This window comes from Phalacrocorax aristotelis, chromosome 1 (genome assembly GCF_949628215.1).
Source record: "Phalacrocorax aristotelis chromosome 1, bGulAri2.1, whole genome shotgun sequence".
Classification (NCBI taxonomy): Eukaryota; Metazoa; Chordata; class Aves; order Suliformes; family Phalacrocoracidae; genus Phalacrocorax; species Phalacrocorax aristotelis.
Genome location: NC_134276.1, coordinates 152,733,706 through 152,748,091, shown reverse-complemented (window position 1 = coordinate 152,748,091; position 14,386 = coordinate 152,733,706). Strand labels below are relative to the sequence as shown.

Below are 14,386 nucleotides of genomic sequence, written 5' to 3'. Positions count from 1 at the left end.
GAAGCACAGTATTGAATATTCCTGCATATTTCATGGTAAAAATCAAGAAGCCATCAAACCGCATTAAACTTTGTCATAAAAGAAGAGGAAAACGGATGGCTTTTGTTACCAACACTGTCAAGACACTTCAGTAGCTGTTTTAGTTAATGATGAAGCTGGATTCCAAAGCTCAAAATTCTCATTGAAAGCAACAGATATCTGGTAGCACACCTTAAAGATATGATGTGTCACCTGCATACCTGTTTAGTTAGAAACAGCCAGAAGTCTAATAAGGTTTTATGGAGAACTTCAAATGCTGCTATTATTAACCATTCATCCAGCAATGATGTCATAACTTAGATACAGAGAAAAATATCAATAACCTTTTAATGAAAATATACAACAGTGAGGCATGGATTTCACTGCAATTTTTTTTTTTTTAGAAGGTTTAAACAAACAGATTGGGGCTTCTATTAAAAACAGGTTTTATTTTGGAAACGCTTTCTTTATATAGTGAAAAATACAAATAGAAATTAAATGAAGCTTGTAGAACTGCAGTGAATTCATACCATAATAGCTAAATTATATTGAAATAGCTAAATTATATTGATCAGCATGAAATGCATGGTTTTGGTCTCATCAGAGATAACTGGAAAGCTAAATGCAAGAGAGAAGCAGCATAGAGCAAAAAGGTCCTATTCACAGTGGCACCAAGAGGTAAAAGTACATTTAGCCAGCTGATTTCTTCATCAGTTACAGCCAACTAATGTCCTTGGCAAGGTTACGGTTCTTCAAATTCAAAACGGCCTCCACAAGGACAATGTACCATGCTTGAAATGGCATAAATATGTAATGCTCATTCTTAGTTAAATGAGCATATCTGATGCAGGACATGGCCCTGAGAGCAGGAAGATATATACATAAATCTGTATATATGCACTAATACCGCTGATAAAACAATGAACATGTATATACACAAATATGGCACGTTTACAAAACCCACAGAAATATAGAACAACGCAGAACAAAAAGTGAACACAGATAATAAGTTAATAATGACTGAATTATCCTTTTTGAAGAGCATCATGTTCAGGTAATAAACCCTACACTTTATTTAAAAAAAACAAACTGCTAAAACCATATAAAATCAATTTTTCACAGAAAGCAGAGTCAGATTAGACCAATACCACATGAGTCTTGCAATAGCCAGTAGCCTGTCCGATTACACAAGCTCAGAGACATCTTGCAGGTACAGGATCACCATCAACACAAGTACATTCTCGGTAGATAAAAATACAACATATTCATAGCCAAGGACTCAGAAGAATCATCCACAGATCTCTAATTAGGCAATTTGCACTCAGACTGTAAATTTGCGTTGTCAGAATAAAGTTGTGGGTTTTTTAAAAAATTCTGCAGAACTTTCATGCTCCAGCTACTTTGCATTGCTTGGATGAAGCCAATCAAACTTACCTGACTGAACAATCAGAATCAACTAGCCTGATTAGTTAAACTATATGGCTGCATATCTTATTTAGCACTGGTGGCTTAGTTAACCACCTACATTGCTTTTCAAGAATAAGATCTTTCACTTAATGTACAGATAAATCCATATTGGTCATGAACTAGAATTCAGAATAAAATTCTTTAACACAAAATCAGCATAGAAAGATGTATCTAGATCCTAGTCATCTTGATTTTCCTTTCATTAATCTATAAAATCCTTTGCAAGGGAAAAGTAAGAAATATTTTAAACTGTTCACTAGGTGACCTGAGCAATCATAAAGATCTACAGAACACCCTCCTAGCAAAAGTCAGGTCTGAGCTTACAGTGTTCTTCAAAGGACTTCTTCCACAATAATTTTTAAAAGAAGCTGTGCTTTACTCCACGTTCAGATTTCTAACAGTCCTGCTCTTTCAAAATTGAGAAGTGCATAAAAAAGCAAAGTTGAGGTACTAAAATAATATCTATAGTAGCAAGGTTTAGAAATCTGTGAGGAGCTTTCTGGCATTGGTACCTAAGCTCAAAAGCAAAGCTAGAACTATTTTTGGCAAAATATTCCTAAACAGACAAAAAAATGTGCACAGCTAAAGACCTTGAACTTACACCCTTTTCACCACACAATGAAAGAAGACACAAACCCTCTACCAAAAATTTATTCCCCCTACCTTTCCGATGCTGTGTGGTGTGCAGGCTTATCTCCGCTGAAAGCTTCCACTGTGGACAGTAGTGTCAGCCTGAGCCTCCCTCAGTCATTTTCCCAGCCCTTTCATCCAAAAGGGGAAAGTAAAGCTTAATTTCCTACCAAGTGCTTCTACCCACAATATTCCTTTTGAAGATGCTTTCCCATATCTTCACACTGCCTAAACAACATAAAGAAGCAAAAAGCAGGAGCCGAAGCCAAGAATCTTGTCCCACATGATAACTTCCACTTTAGTGTTCTTTTAAGAAAAATATGTAAGAAGAAACATGACCTTCTGATTATACAGAGAATAACCCTTTAAAGAATAATTCTGAAAATCATATCCTAAACAAGGCACTTTGGAAAAGCTCAAAATCCAGAAAGAAAAAAAATAAAATATCAGTAGAGCATATTCCTCATCCCTTGTAGCAGGAGAGGTAACTCAAAACACCTCACATAACTTATCAAAAGCCCCTAACACTAACAACTACCCTACTCAGCAGCCCCTCTGCTCCTTGTTGGGTTAAATTTTGTTTGTGCTACATCAAACAGAGCAATGCATTCTCAGGTCTCTAACCTACCCTTCACAGGTGAAACCACTTCCAGTGCAAAGGGCAATTAACAAAGACAACTCTTAAGCAGTTCCCCTTGAGTCCCAGCTTAAAGACTTAATTGGAAGACTTCTTAGGACCTCCATATTTGGGTAACTGAGTTTTTTGCTATTGTTTTCCTTGTTAGCTTTAAGATATAGTTCCTACTTACAGATACTATAAGTTAGCCCTTGGAGACACTATTAGGAACTCTCTACAGGAATTTTCTTCAGGATAGAATTTCTGTAAATTAATTTAAGTTTTTTGCTAAGAATGCAAACCAACCAATAAAAGCTACTTATTTGTATCATTGTTATTCATATTTGATTTGTCTGTAAGCATAGAGCTACAGCAGATATCAATCTTGGTTGACTTTTATATTAAGCATAAATACTATACACTTCTAATTTATATATAATAGGTGGTGAGCTTAGTGCTTGAACAGTTGCTGTACTATTATATGGCATTCCTTGTGCTGTGTTTATCCTTCACATTATTATCTTCTTGTGGAAATCAAATGCCATTCTGTAAATCAGCCTCGAAAGACACCTGAAAAGCAAGCAAACTTTCAGGTTTAATGTGCTTTCAGAAATGAGCAACTCCATAAAAATTACCTAATTCTGCAGTGGTTTTCATTTTTACAAGTTTTAGAAGCATTGTTTTATGAAGTGGTCTTGTAACAATGAAGAACAATGAAGTCTAAACTCTATAGAACAAAAACTTTGGACTGGAGTGAACTAGCAGAGCTCTGTTGAAACCCACGGGGTTAGCCTGGGTTATGTCAACTAAACATCTGACCTCAGCTGGGCTTTGAATTTTAGGGAAATGTATCATGATTTAAGGCTACTTTCCTTTTTCTGTTTTAATTGTGTACAATATATGACTGTACAGAATTGTCTAGAAGGGAAAGTCTTGTTTGTTATGATCTGCTTTCCTAGGAAACATGAAATACTTTACTGTTCAAAGTGTTTTCCTGTGTGGGGCTTTAAATGCTGAAATCTGCCCTGCGGTACCTACAAGCGTAAACAATAGGGGAAAGAAGCGTCTACCACAGTTTGAGGGTCACTTCAGCAAAGGAGAGACTCTCAGGTGGGTTGTAGTTGACCCTTTAACCACCCCTGTTTGAGGGAGGATGCTGCAGCTATTATTAGTTACTTTCCGTCTCATAAGCTTGTTGGGAAACCTTTTTCTTCAGGTGCATCATCCACACAAGGAACCTAACTGATTTAATTTTAAGCTAAAATTACAGGACTTCCTATTCAACTTTTAGAATTTCCATGCTAAAATAAATAACAAAGAGTGCTATCAGGGCATCAACAGCAGACATTTTCTGTCTTGTTCTTTCCTTGAAGAAGTCAAGAGAAACATATCTGATATTCGGGACTGGGGGATATTAAGAGGCATCTAGTGACTTTGTTTTCAGACCCTGTGTATAAAAATTCAGAACTTCAAAGGAAAAGTAATTTTTAATACAGCGTTACACACTGTCAGATCCAGCCTTAGGCTTTCTATATGCCCTGGCTTCTTCACGTATTTATGAAAACAGCCACATGCAAAAGCATGTCGGAACTGTGTTGAGTACATACTGGCTGGTTCTGTCTATCAGAAGAATAAAGACTTTAAAGTGTAAAAATAATGCAAAATAACAGAAGAAAAGAAACACACAGCAAAGCTAAATGCATGCTACTGCCTAGGGGAAATGAAACTTGATGCTTTGGAAATGAACTGAGTGGTATTTTTAGCCACAGCAGTTAGGAGCTCTTACTTCAATTAGAAACCCCAGATAAATGTATACTCCCACAGCTTGATGTCAGCTAAACGGAAACCTAGTAGGAAATTACAATCTCTTTCTTGAGAGGTCTTTAATTCAGCTGGTCTTCACTAGTGAGCCTTCATGCCAAAGTCTTCCTCTGAAAAAGGCAGCCAAAAGCAGTCCCACCTTTCCCTTTACCAGGTAGCCAGCAGCAGTCAGAGCTGAGGCCAGAGCATGGTGAAGGCAGCCTCTTCTGCCAAGCATCAAGTCTAGAAGAAAGTGCAAGGGAAAGACAGGCACAGCTTGCCTACTGCACAAGGAGCATGGGGCAGGGGAACCTGCCCAGTTTCTCCCTCTACCAACTTCAGTTATTTTGGCTCCTGGTCTCCATCAAAGGCATTCCCAGCTACAGCTTCCCAGCCCCCACAACACTGGGAGCTAATGAAAAAATAGGGAAGCCTGCACATCATATGGGTGAAATATTTATGTGAAGGAAACAGTTCACAAATTTAAAAGAAAAAAAAAAAACAAACCTCAAAACCTGATTGCATTTAATTTAGGCTTCATTGCTCCTCCACTCCTGAGGACACATCCTAAAGCCAAGCTATACCCTGCTCCATAGCATTTGAGCTTGGATGCTGCTCTTTTGCAACCTGTCTGATGAAGAAGCAGGTGTGGGTTGCTACATTTCTTGCCGGCTTTTTTGACAGCACAAATCATCTGAGAAAAGAAACTTTTTCTGATACAAGGCTTTTAAAGGTTCCTTATAAAAGCAGCAGAATAACATCCTTCACTGTTCCTTACTTTCAGGAAACAGATAATTAGACAGATGGCAAAAAAAATCCTACTTGGTGCATCATTTCTTTGAACAGTAAGAAATCTTCCAGAGACTGGTAAGAACAATGCTGAAAATCTCCCTACCTAATCCTCAACCCGATTCTAACATGAGCCCTGCTAATACTGGAACCTGAATGCTCAGAAAGATATCTGGTTTGAACCTGTCAGTCTCGCAGGCTGAGACTAAGGCCACGTGATGGCACAAAATTCTGACAAACGCATTCAGAAAGCTGGGAGTGTTGTAGATTCTTAAGGACAATTGTAACATAAATTGGCAATACTGTCTCAAGACCCTTACACTCGGAGTATGTAGAGATGTACCTAAAGTGCCTGGTAATACTCCAGACAAACGTTATTTTCTGGAGAATTCTACTTTTCAGGCTTCTTCATACTTTGGCCTCTGTTACTGGAAAAAGTTAGAGACTCTGTCAATGTTTCTCAATCTGTAATCTGTGCATCTGTGATATTCCATGAGATATCAGATGCTGGTCCATGAAAATAGTGAAAAATAAAATAAAAATTAATGCATGAAGACAGTAATGATCCAGAACCCCAAATTCAAGGATCACATATTTTACAATTTTGCAATACAGTAAATTATGTTTAACTAGCTGTTGAGCACGGTTCTTTTTTAAGTCATTACTTCTTCCAACCACTAAACTGCATTTACAATATACAGTCAAGGTTCTTCACACAAAAGTCATCCAGTCCTTGGATTAAAATCTGGTTCTTCTTGGCCTGGCACTCTTGTAAATTGTACACGGGAAGTACAATTATAATTAGAAGAGTATTGTAAATTGCATGTTAGAAGACTGCCATTTTGGGCCTTAGATCCTTGCATCTCAAAACTGCAGAGTTTGGCTCTACAGGAAATGCAAAATCCAGTTCTTGAAAGAGATGTAAGTGTCCATGAGAAAGAAAATCATCCTTATTCTGTTGTAGGGTGAAGAGGAAAGAATACAAGAGACACTGCCAGTGTTTAGGAAACAGATTCCTGTCTATGGGGTAGAAAACGAGCACAGGGTCTTCCATTGCCAGAATACAAAGGAACTGCTGAAAGATCAGTACCATTTATTTCACACATTTTAAAGTCTCTGCTTCTTTCACCCTCTCCGCCTTTTTCTCCTCAGGAGCCAGCTCTTTGATTTATTTACTGCAGCGCTCCTTAAGAAAATGTCTTGTTTAGACTCTCTGCAGTTTTACACTTGTCCTCTGAGTGGGTGTTACTTGCATGCCGCTACTCAAAGGTGGGTGTGATATTGATGGTACTGAGTGAGAGTTATAATGTATTATAGGTTATTGCTCAGCTTTCCAGAATAAACATTTACTTGACCAGAAAACACTTTATGGGTTTTAGCTTTTATGTTTTCTACTTATGCTTTTTGTGTATAACAAATTTCAAAACAAAGAATGAAAAAATTTACCACCAGGCAAAAGTGTGCATATTTAAAGGCTAAAAGTTCTGCTCAGGCACAGAAAAGCAATTATTAGTTTGTCTGTCAGGAGAAGAAAGATGTCATAACCTTTGAAATGGCATTTCATTTGCATTTCCTTTCCACGCTTGTTCAAAGCAGATGCTACATTTTGGCAGGAAATGAAGAGCAAAAGCTTCCTGCGATGATAAACTTCATGACTCAATTTATATAAACTAACCCTTCTGTGAGTTTAACATTACCCTGTAGAAAAAAACTGACTAAATGCTCCAGGGTGAGCAGAAGACGGATGCTGCGTAGGCTTTTGCACACTGACAGTCACTTCCTCGCTGGTCCTCACATATCTAACTCCTCTGTCCTGTTGGGTTCATGTCTTCCATAGGGACTACCAACACAACCACCAGACTAAGCACCACCCAGGCGCAGGGGTGCAGCCTCTGTGGATGCCAGCGGAACTGCAGCCACCTATACCACAGCAGGACTTTCCCTGCTGCATGTGCAACCAGTTTGTGCCGCTGCCAGCAGAACGTCATCTCCTGCCACAGGTGACACAGGAGGAGACATTTTGCTTTTCAGGTCTCAAGAAGGTGCCCAAATTAGATTGCATCTGCAGTCCTGGGAGGGTCCCCTGCTCTGCTAACCACTCAGCACCACATGCACCCAAGGAAAAAATGTTTACCTGGTGTGGCCACGGTTAACCTTTTTTCCTTGCTGAGACGGTGCCCATGGATGAATTCACTCATGGAAGGGGGACCCCTCAGAAGATATGATTCTGTGGAGGCGGGATGAGGGGGGGCTCTTAATAATTTCTGGAGGTAGGTCCCTGAAGTCCTGGGATGGCTCTGATCACAAAGGGAAGGTGAGAATTGTCTTGCAGGAGATCCAAGAAAAATACATATGGAAACAAAAGAGTTTTACTTTAATTACCTTTCAAAGCCTCATGAATGACAACATCACGTTAATTTGCTTAACAGGTAGAAACCAACTAGTGTTGCCACCCCATGTCATTTCCACAGCAGGGCGCCTTGCCTGCGTTGGAAATCCTGGTTCACATTAGGGGAGGAGGAGAGAGGTTGAGTTACATCTCAGCATCCTGGAGTCAACATGTACAAGGCTCCCTGAATGTTCTCTTGGTTTTGCATTGTGACTAGAGCATACAAGAAAAAGGAATGATTATCTAGGACTTCTCTAACAGAGAGTCCTTTTCATCTTCAGAACAGTGGGGACCCCCACACCTACAAAGCTTTGGCAGGGCAGTCACAAGACAAGATGAGAACTCACTGCTTGAACAGGGAAATATTTGCATTAGGTTATGAATGGCAGCCATCCCCCTTCAAAAGGTTGCTTGCTCCCATGGAGAAAAATTGATCTGAGTGAACACATCCATATTGTTTTCAAACTGATGAAGAACAAGAGAGCAACAGAGCTTAACAAAGAGATGCAGTTTCTTTTGTGTTAAGCACTGAAATGCTCATCAAGGACAATCCTTTTTTTTTATTTCAGATTCTTGTTATGGAAAACCTTAAGGAAAACTTAAGGAAAACTTGTTAAAGAAAAGACATTCACACTAATATTAGAGACATACGAGATGCGCTGAGACACTGACAGAATATAGTTCAAAACACTGCATTAAGGAGGAGGAAACAACATAGTGAGTAGGTGGATCAGAACCACATGTTGCCAGGCTTTGAATTCTCTATTCGTATTCTCCCTACCTCCTTCTCCCCAGTCAAAGCACCAAAAAAAAAAAAAAATTATAATGTTTACAATTCAGTGAACGACTTTAATGAAAGTCTGGCCACTGCACTGTACTGTAAAGATCACTGCATGCATACCTTTTCCTCTGAGTGCCACTGCTGACCAGTAAGTTTGGTTGCTGTGGGCCCTGACTATGCAGGAGGAAAGTGTCTATGCTTGGCACGGTGGCTGATGCCTCCTCACTTACTTTAGGGCTGCCGATCTTGCTCTTTCCAAGCTTGCCTTTGCTGCGTCGGGACTGCTCATGGTCGAACTCTAAATCCTCCAGTCGCTGGGTAAGGGCAAGTTTTTGCTGGATAGCCATGCGCAACAGAGAGTTTAGGGTCTTCTTCTCATCCTCTGCAGCTGCTAGCTGCCTCTGCATTTCATCCAGCTGCGTGACGTACTCATCACACCTGGGAAAACAAACACCGCAGAAATCTGGGGAATGAGTCCAAGAACCAAACCTACCGGTGATCACATTCCTGGGCCAAAATTACAGGGACAGATTCACATGCAGGCTTTTGCCAAACCTAATCATGGAAGCAGACAGCCTGAATTCTTCCATGGGCCCAACGCTCTCATCAGCAGGAGAACCTGTATCTAAAATAGCACTTTGTCATAAACTACTCTGATATGTTTCTAATGCAGATAACAAACAATTGGAGGGAAGGTTTAGGATCATCTCCAGGTTAGACCACAAATAACAATATGGGGGGCTGCTTCAGGCAGTAACTCACCAGGGATAAGAACATTTACTAATTATATAATACTATTTTTCATAGACAGTAATATCTGCTTTACCAAAATATTACAAAAAAAATTATTAAAAAAACCTGCAAGCACTTTGAACACTTGACACATCAGTTTTTATGAAATTAGAAGCCCTCAGTTGTTTGCCATTGTTAACTGATTAAAGAGGTAGTATTCAGGAAACCCCACACCTGGAAATTATTTCACATTTACTGTTGAATGTCTTGGAGGTGTGCTCAGGTATCCATTGCTATGGTCACCTACTTCTTTTAAACCCTCACACTCTTTTATCTGCATGAAAAACTCTTTTTTATTTGCTTCAGATCTCTGAGGTAGATTTTGAAATAAAACCACATTTCTCATTATTTTGTTAGCATTTAAGACTAAATTTGGCTTAGTTCTGCTTTAAACAATGATTTCTAAATTTAACAGGATGGTCTTAGCCACTTTTTGAAGTGAAATAGCTTCAGTTTGTTAACAACAGATCATCTAATCAGTAAGAACCAGGAGTGATAAACGTATATCAGCAGTGAAATGATTCACAGATAGCAGTACTGTCTGACCATAGGGCATTTGTGGCAACATCCAAGAATTTTTCATGTTGCATGATGCAGCTTTCGTCAAATCTCCTCCACGTGCGATCAGTATAAATCTAAATAGCTTTGCTGTGTGATTACAATAGTGTTAAAGATGAGGATTTAACTTAATCAGTATTGCTGACAGAAAACAAGCATAGAAAATAATTTTAGTTTTCCTTCTCAAACTGTGTGATGTAATAAACTTTTTAATTATTGCAAACTGAGGGATGAAACTAATTTATCGAAAATTTAATCTTCTCCTTGGAAAACAGAAATAGGGTTTACTTGCGAATTCATTGTTATTCTTCACACACAAGCATTCACGTGTATATATTGCACTCTCTGAATAATTCAGGCACTGGAAGCAAAATTACTAAGTCAGCCACAGAACCATCTACAGCTTCAGGATTATCTTTTTTCTACAGGACCTTAATAAGCAGGACTGCCTCTATTCAAGCCTTGAGGAAGAGAAATATTTCTGAAATGTTGGTTGGCTTAAAGCCAACTTGCACTCTTATTTCTGCTCCAAGCCGTGAGATGTCTGTTGATGCTTTAGCCAGTTTCTTTGACAGAGACATCAGAATGAAATTGGCATTCTGGAGATTAAATTCATTTGAAATAGGAATTACTATAATGCCTGCGTTACCAGAGTTTAAAGACTCATAACTGTAACCAGACGGATCCTGTATCCATCTCTCTTATTCTCTCCTGCTTTCCTCTTTGTCTAGAAGAGATGTCTTTTTTCCAAATATGTTTTCTGTTGAAAATTTTAAAAAGTAACTCCTGCAGCAACACCTGTAGCACAGTGCCACTAAAGGAATGAACTGCCTTGCTTTAGTATGCCAATAAGCCAGTTTTGGTTTTGGAAAAAGATTGGTCTTCCCCGGGCCTTAGGCTGTGTTCTTGGAATTTAGGCATCTGCTTTGTAAAACAGCATAACTGAGCCGTTAAGAAACATAAGCTCCATGAAGATGGATATTACTAAATCAGACTTAGACAAACCTGCTTTTCATTACCTGCTATGAACTACAACAAGCTGACCCTAGAAACCTGGATATACTAGATGCTATTAGTTAGCCTCATACTTGAGACAAAACCAATCTCATTAATACAACATTTCCCAACTGTTCTGATTAATTACATGCCCTTCCTAGAAGTCTCCCCATAAGAGCAACCCTGCATTTTTGGCAGTTCACTGCAGTGTTTGGGTGGTTCCAGTCATCTGACCTCCACCATGACTTGAAGTTTCCTATTATTTTTCACAGACACACGGTCCATTGTCTCTGTGTTTCGTTGCTCAAGCATGGGTTTGGGTTTTTTTTTTGAGAAACTGTGTTCAGAAAGGTTAAACCTAAATCAGTCAAGTAAAGACCATAATTAACTTTAGAAACTGCTGAATTAACAGCCTCAGATCTCCTTGAAGTCTGCAGCACTGAAGGTTATTCCATGTAGTGGGAGCTAGCTGCAGCCTGCCACCACAGCATTTCCCTTCACTGAAATTTTCCCTGCTATGTGCAAGTGTGGGATAAAAAGAGAATTGTTTGCAGTTAAAAAAGAAAAAAGCACTACACACATCCATATTGCCTTTGCCGACACATTTTATCAACACTTGTGAAGTTTCACAGCATACTGAGGAAGAAAAAGGTTAAGCGGTCCTCAGAAAGATGGCTTCTGGCAAGGCACAGACCTCTGCAGGCTGAGCAGGGCTACAGGATGCACCAGGGCTCTGAATGGGTCTTTCAGAAGCACTCAAATAGCAGTGAATAACAAAAGTTAGGTTATGTCCCCCTGATGCAATGCGCTTTCCCCGTTTCTCCTTTGCCCCAGGACGGGTGTAAGCTGCAAGTGACTATTAAATAAACAGCACTGTTATCTTGCTGTCTGCTGATCTACTTATTGCCAGAGCAAAAGTCGAGATTTCACCAATTTCTCATTTCTCTTGTCTCATAAAGGAAGCAGACAGACACATAAGCCTGCTTATTTTGTATGAACTGATGCAAGAAGCTTATAAAGGAATTAAGGGATTTCTAGTTCCATCTCTCTCTCTCGTCTAGGAACGCAAACCAAATACCAAGTCAGGCTTATGCGTAATTTAGGTAACATAAATCATAGCACAGCTTGAGATAAAACCCAGTGACACTGACAGTGGCAGATCCCTGCTCTAGCTATATAAGCATAATTCTCTTCTGCTCATAAATGTTTTCTCATCTAGGATAGCTCCAGGACCTGTCCAAACTTCCTAGTCCATCTCTTCAGCACATATTTTCTTTAAATATTAATCATAAGAAAACACCTTGAGGGATGGAGAATAAAATCAGTGCATGCAGTGTCAGGACTGTGGCAATATAATAAGTAATATTTCCTCCTGTCTCCTGTTGATTTTTTCTATTTAGACTGGGAAAGCAAGCATGTGTAAGGACTCAGTAAAATTAGCTTTCTGAATCTCTTTAATATACTGCTTTAAAAGCAGTTCCTGCTCTCCTTCAGCACTGGACTTCTTTTTCCCTTCTTCTCCCAGGGAAACCCCTAGTCTAAATGGGGAAGCTTATGGTTTAAATAATATATTTTTCACTTGCCCTCTGTATGAGTGCTGGCCACAGCCTCACTGCTTCCCGCTCCCACAGCTCCTGCCTGGGTCAACGACTCAGGGTTGGAGTGAAGGAAAACGACAGGAGGGGCAGGAAAGGCTCTCAGTTTTTTCAGGTCTGGGACAGTCCTGGGACAGCCCAGGACAAAACAAATAGGCTAAAGGCAGGAGCTGCAAATCTGATGGGCAGCACGTGGCCCTGGCATCAAACAGGAACTTCAGCTCTGCTCTGCCAACCCCATGCGTCCCACAGGAAAAACAGGTTTTATATGCCGTTGCTTTCTCTTTCTTTTTAAGAGAGGTGTTTGGGGGAAAGGGAGTTTGAACTGTACTGAGGACATATTCCTGACAGGTCTGAAATAAATTCAGAAAGGGATCACAAGGCTAATGAAAAGGGAAGGAGAAAGCCGTAGAGATCAGAACCACAGAGGTTTTGGATTGGGGGATAAAAAACAGTCCCAGAAGGAAAAAGAGCAAAAGCAGAGGTACAAGCAGGACAGAAGGACTTTTGAGGGGAAGGAGAGAAGAACTGAAGAAAGAACTTAAGGAACAGAAGGATGCACAAGTGTCAGGGGAAATCACAGAAGGATGGCTCCTGCTTTCTGTATAGGGGAGCTTTGGAGAAAAGTGTTGTCTTTGCTGTTCAGACCAGAAACAGGTGTGCTGTGCTCTCCTTGTAACATGGTCTGACCTTTATCCAGAGCTTTTGAGGAAGAAACCATACAGTTCAGCACCAGAATGAGCATCCATTTGGGGACAAAATGAACAGAGAAGGATGGTTTATTAAAGAGAAAGGATATTGCTTTATCAAACAGTATATGAAATAATTTTCAGATCTGTAATATAACTGCTATCAGAGGGATGTTCTCCCTACAGCACAAATTCAGCAGTAAGTACCATGTGATGCAGAATAACCATGGAAACCACTGTTTTATTCAACAGAAGACTAAACAATTGCTTTTTTATGCTGAAGGTTGCTGTTGTATCAATTGTTACTGCATGAAGAATCTTAGTCTTGTATTTTCAAACAGATTTCTCTTCTTGAACAGACATCTATAGTATATCAGCTCTCTGTCATTTAAACAAATGCTATTCCAAATGGAGTATTCAGAATGAGTCAATGATTTGTACATTTAGGAAGATGGATTTAATTATAAAGGTCATTAGATTCCAGGGTAAGGAAGGAAAAGGAATATTTTACAACAGAAAAATCTATAGGAGCACACTGATGAGCAAGACCTTGCAGTGAATTATTTTTTGTAACTGTGCTCAGAAAATACTGGGCAAAACTTATAACCTCAAGGGCAGGGGTACGTTCCACAGGCCACGCAGTGAGTGTTTAATCGTACTGCATGGAGTTTATCAGCAGCAGTAGATGCTTTGGGTGGCATTTTCTCTACTAACATTAGATTTTTACGAAGTGGAAATCTATACCTTGGCCAGTCACCCAGATTCCCTTTATAGTTCACAGAAGAGAAATGGAAGCTTCATTGCATCCTACACACAAGACACCTAGAAAAGTCATCTAGATGAATGACGCCCTTTAAGCCTAATTCTCACAGAAAAGATGCTGCTGCCTCACAGCAGCTTTAGGACATTCCTTAAACCCAACAGAGGTGTGCACTCAGGACGTCCTAACAGGGTAAAGAGCATTCAGTACACCAACCACCTAACTTTCCCTTTAATTAACAACTTCCGATTCTTTGCAAATGTCTTTCGCCTCATACGTTGATGACGTATGCTCCATGCAAGACCCTTCTTTGCTCTGTGCTCATGATGCCACTCCTCTCTCCTGGAGTTAGTAGCCTTCCAGGTAGTCTCATAGAGTTAGTACATTCATATATCTTCTAGAGTAATGAGCTTACAAATAAAGACTGACACATGCATTTCTAATACACACACAACTTTGCTTTCTTAAAGAAAATCTTTAGATGCCAATGAAATCAATGGAGCTAC

General features: G+C 39.6%; 1 protein-coding gene across 3 annotated transcripts in view; it reads right to left on the bottom strand.

Moving 5' to 3' along the window:
* BICD1 (BICD cargo adaptor 1) overlaps positions 1-14,386 on the bottom strand; it is a 192,081-nt gene that overhangs the window by 16,751 nt on the left and 160,944 nt on the right. For 2 of the 3 annotated variants that reach the window (XM_075116613.1, XM_075116603.1), the window contains exon 7: positions 8,721-8,928. In XM_075116613.1, the coding sequence (XP_074972714.1) occupies positions 8,721-8,928 (208 nt within the window). Of the gene's footprint in view, positions 1-7,454; positions 7,646-8,610; positions 8,929-14,386 lie in introns of all 3 variants that reach the window. The other variant, XM_075116620.1, reaches the window with a different exon arrangement.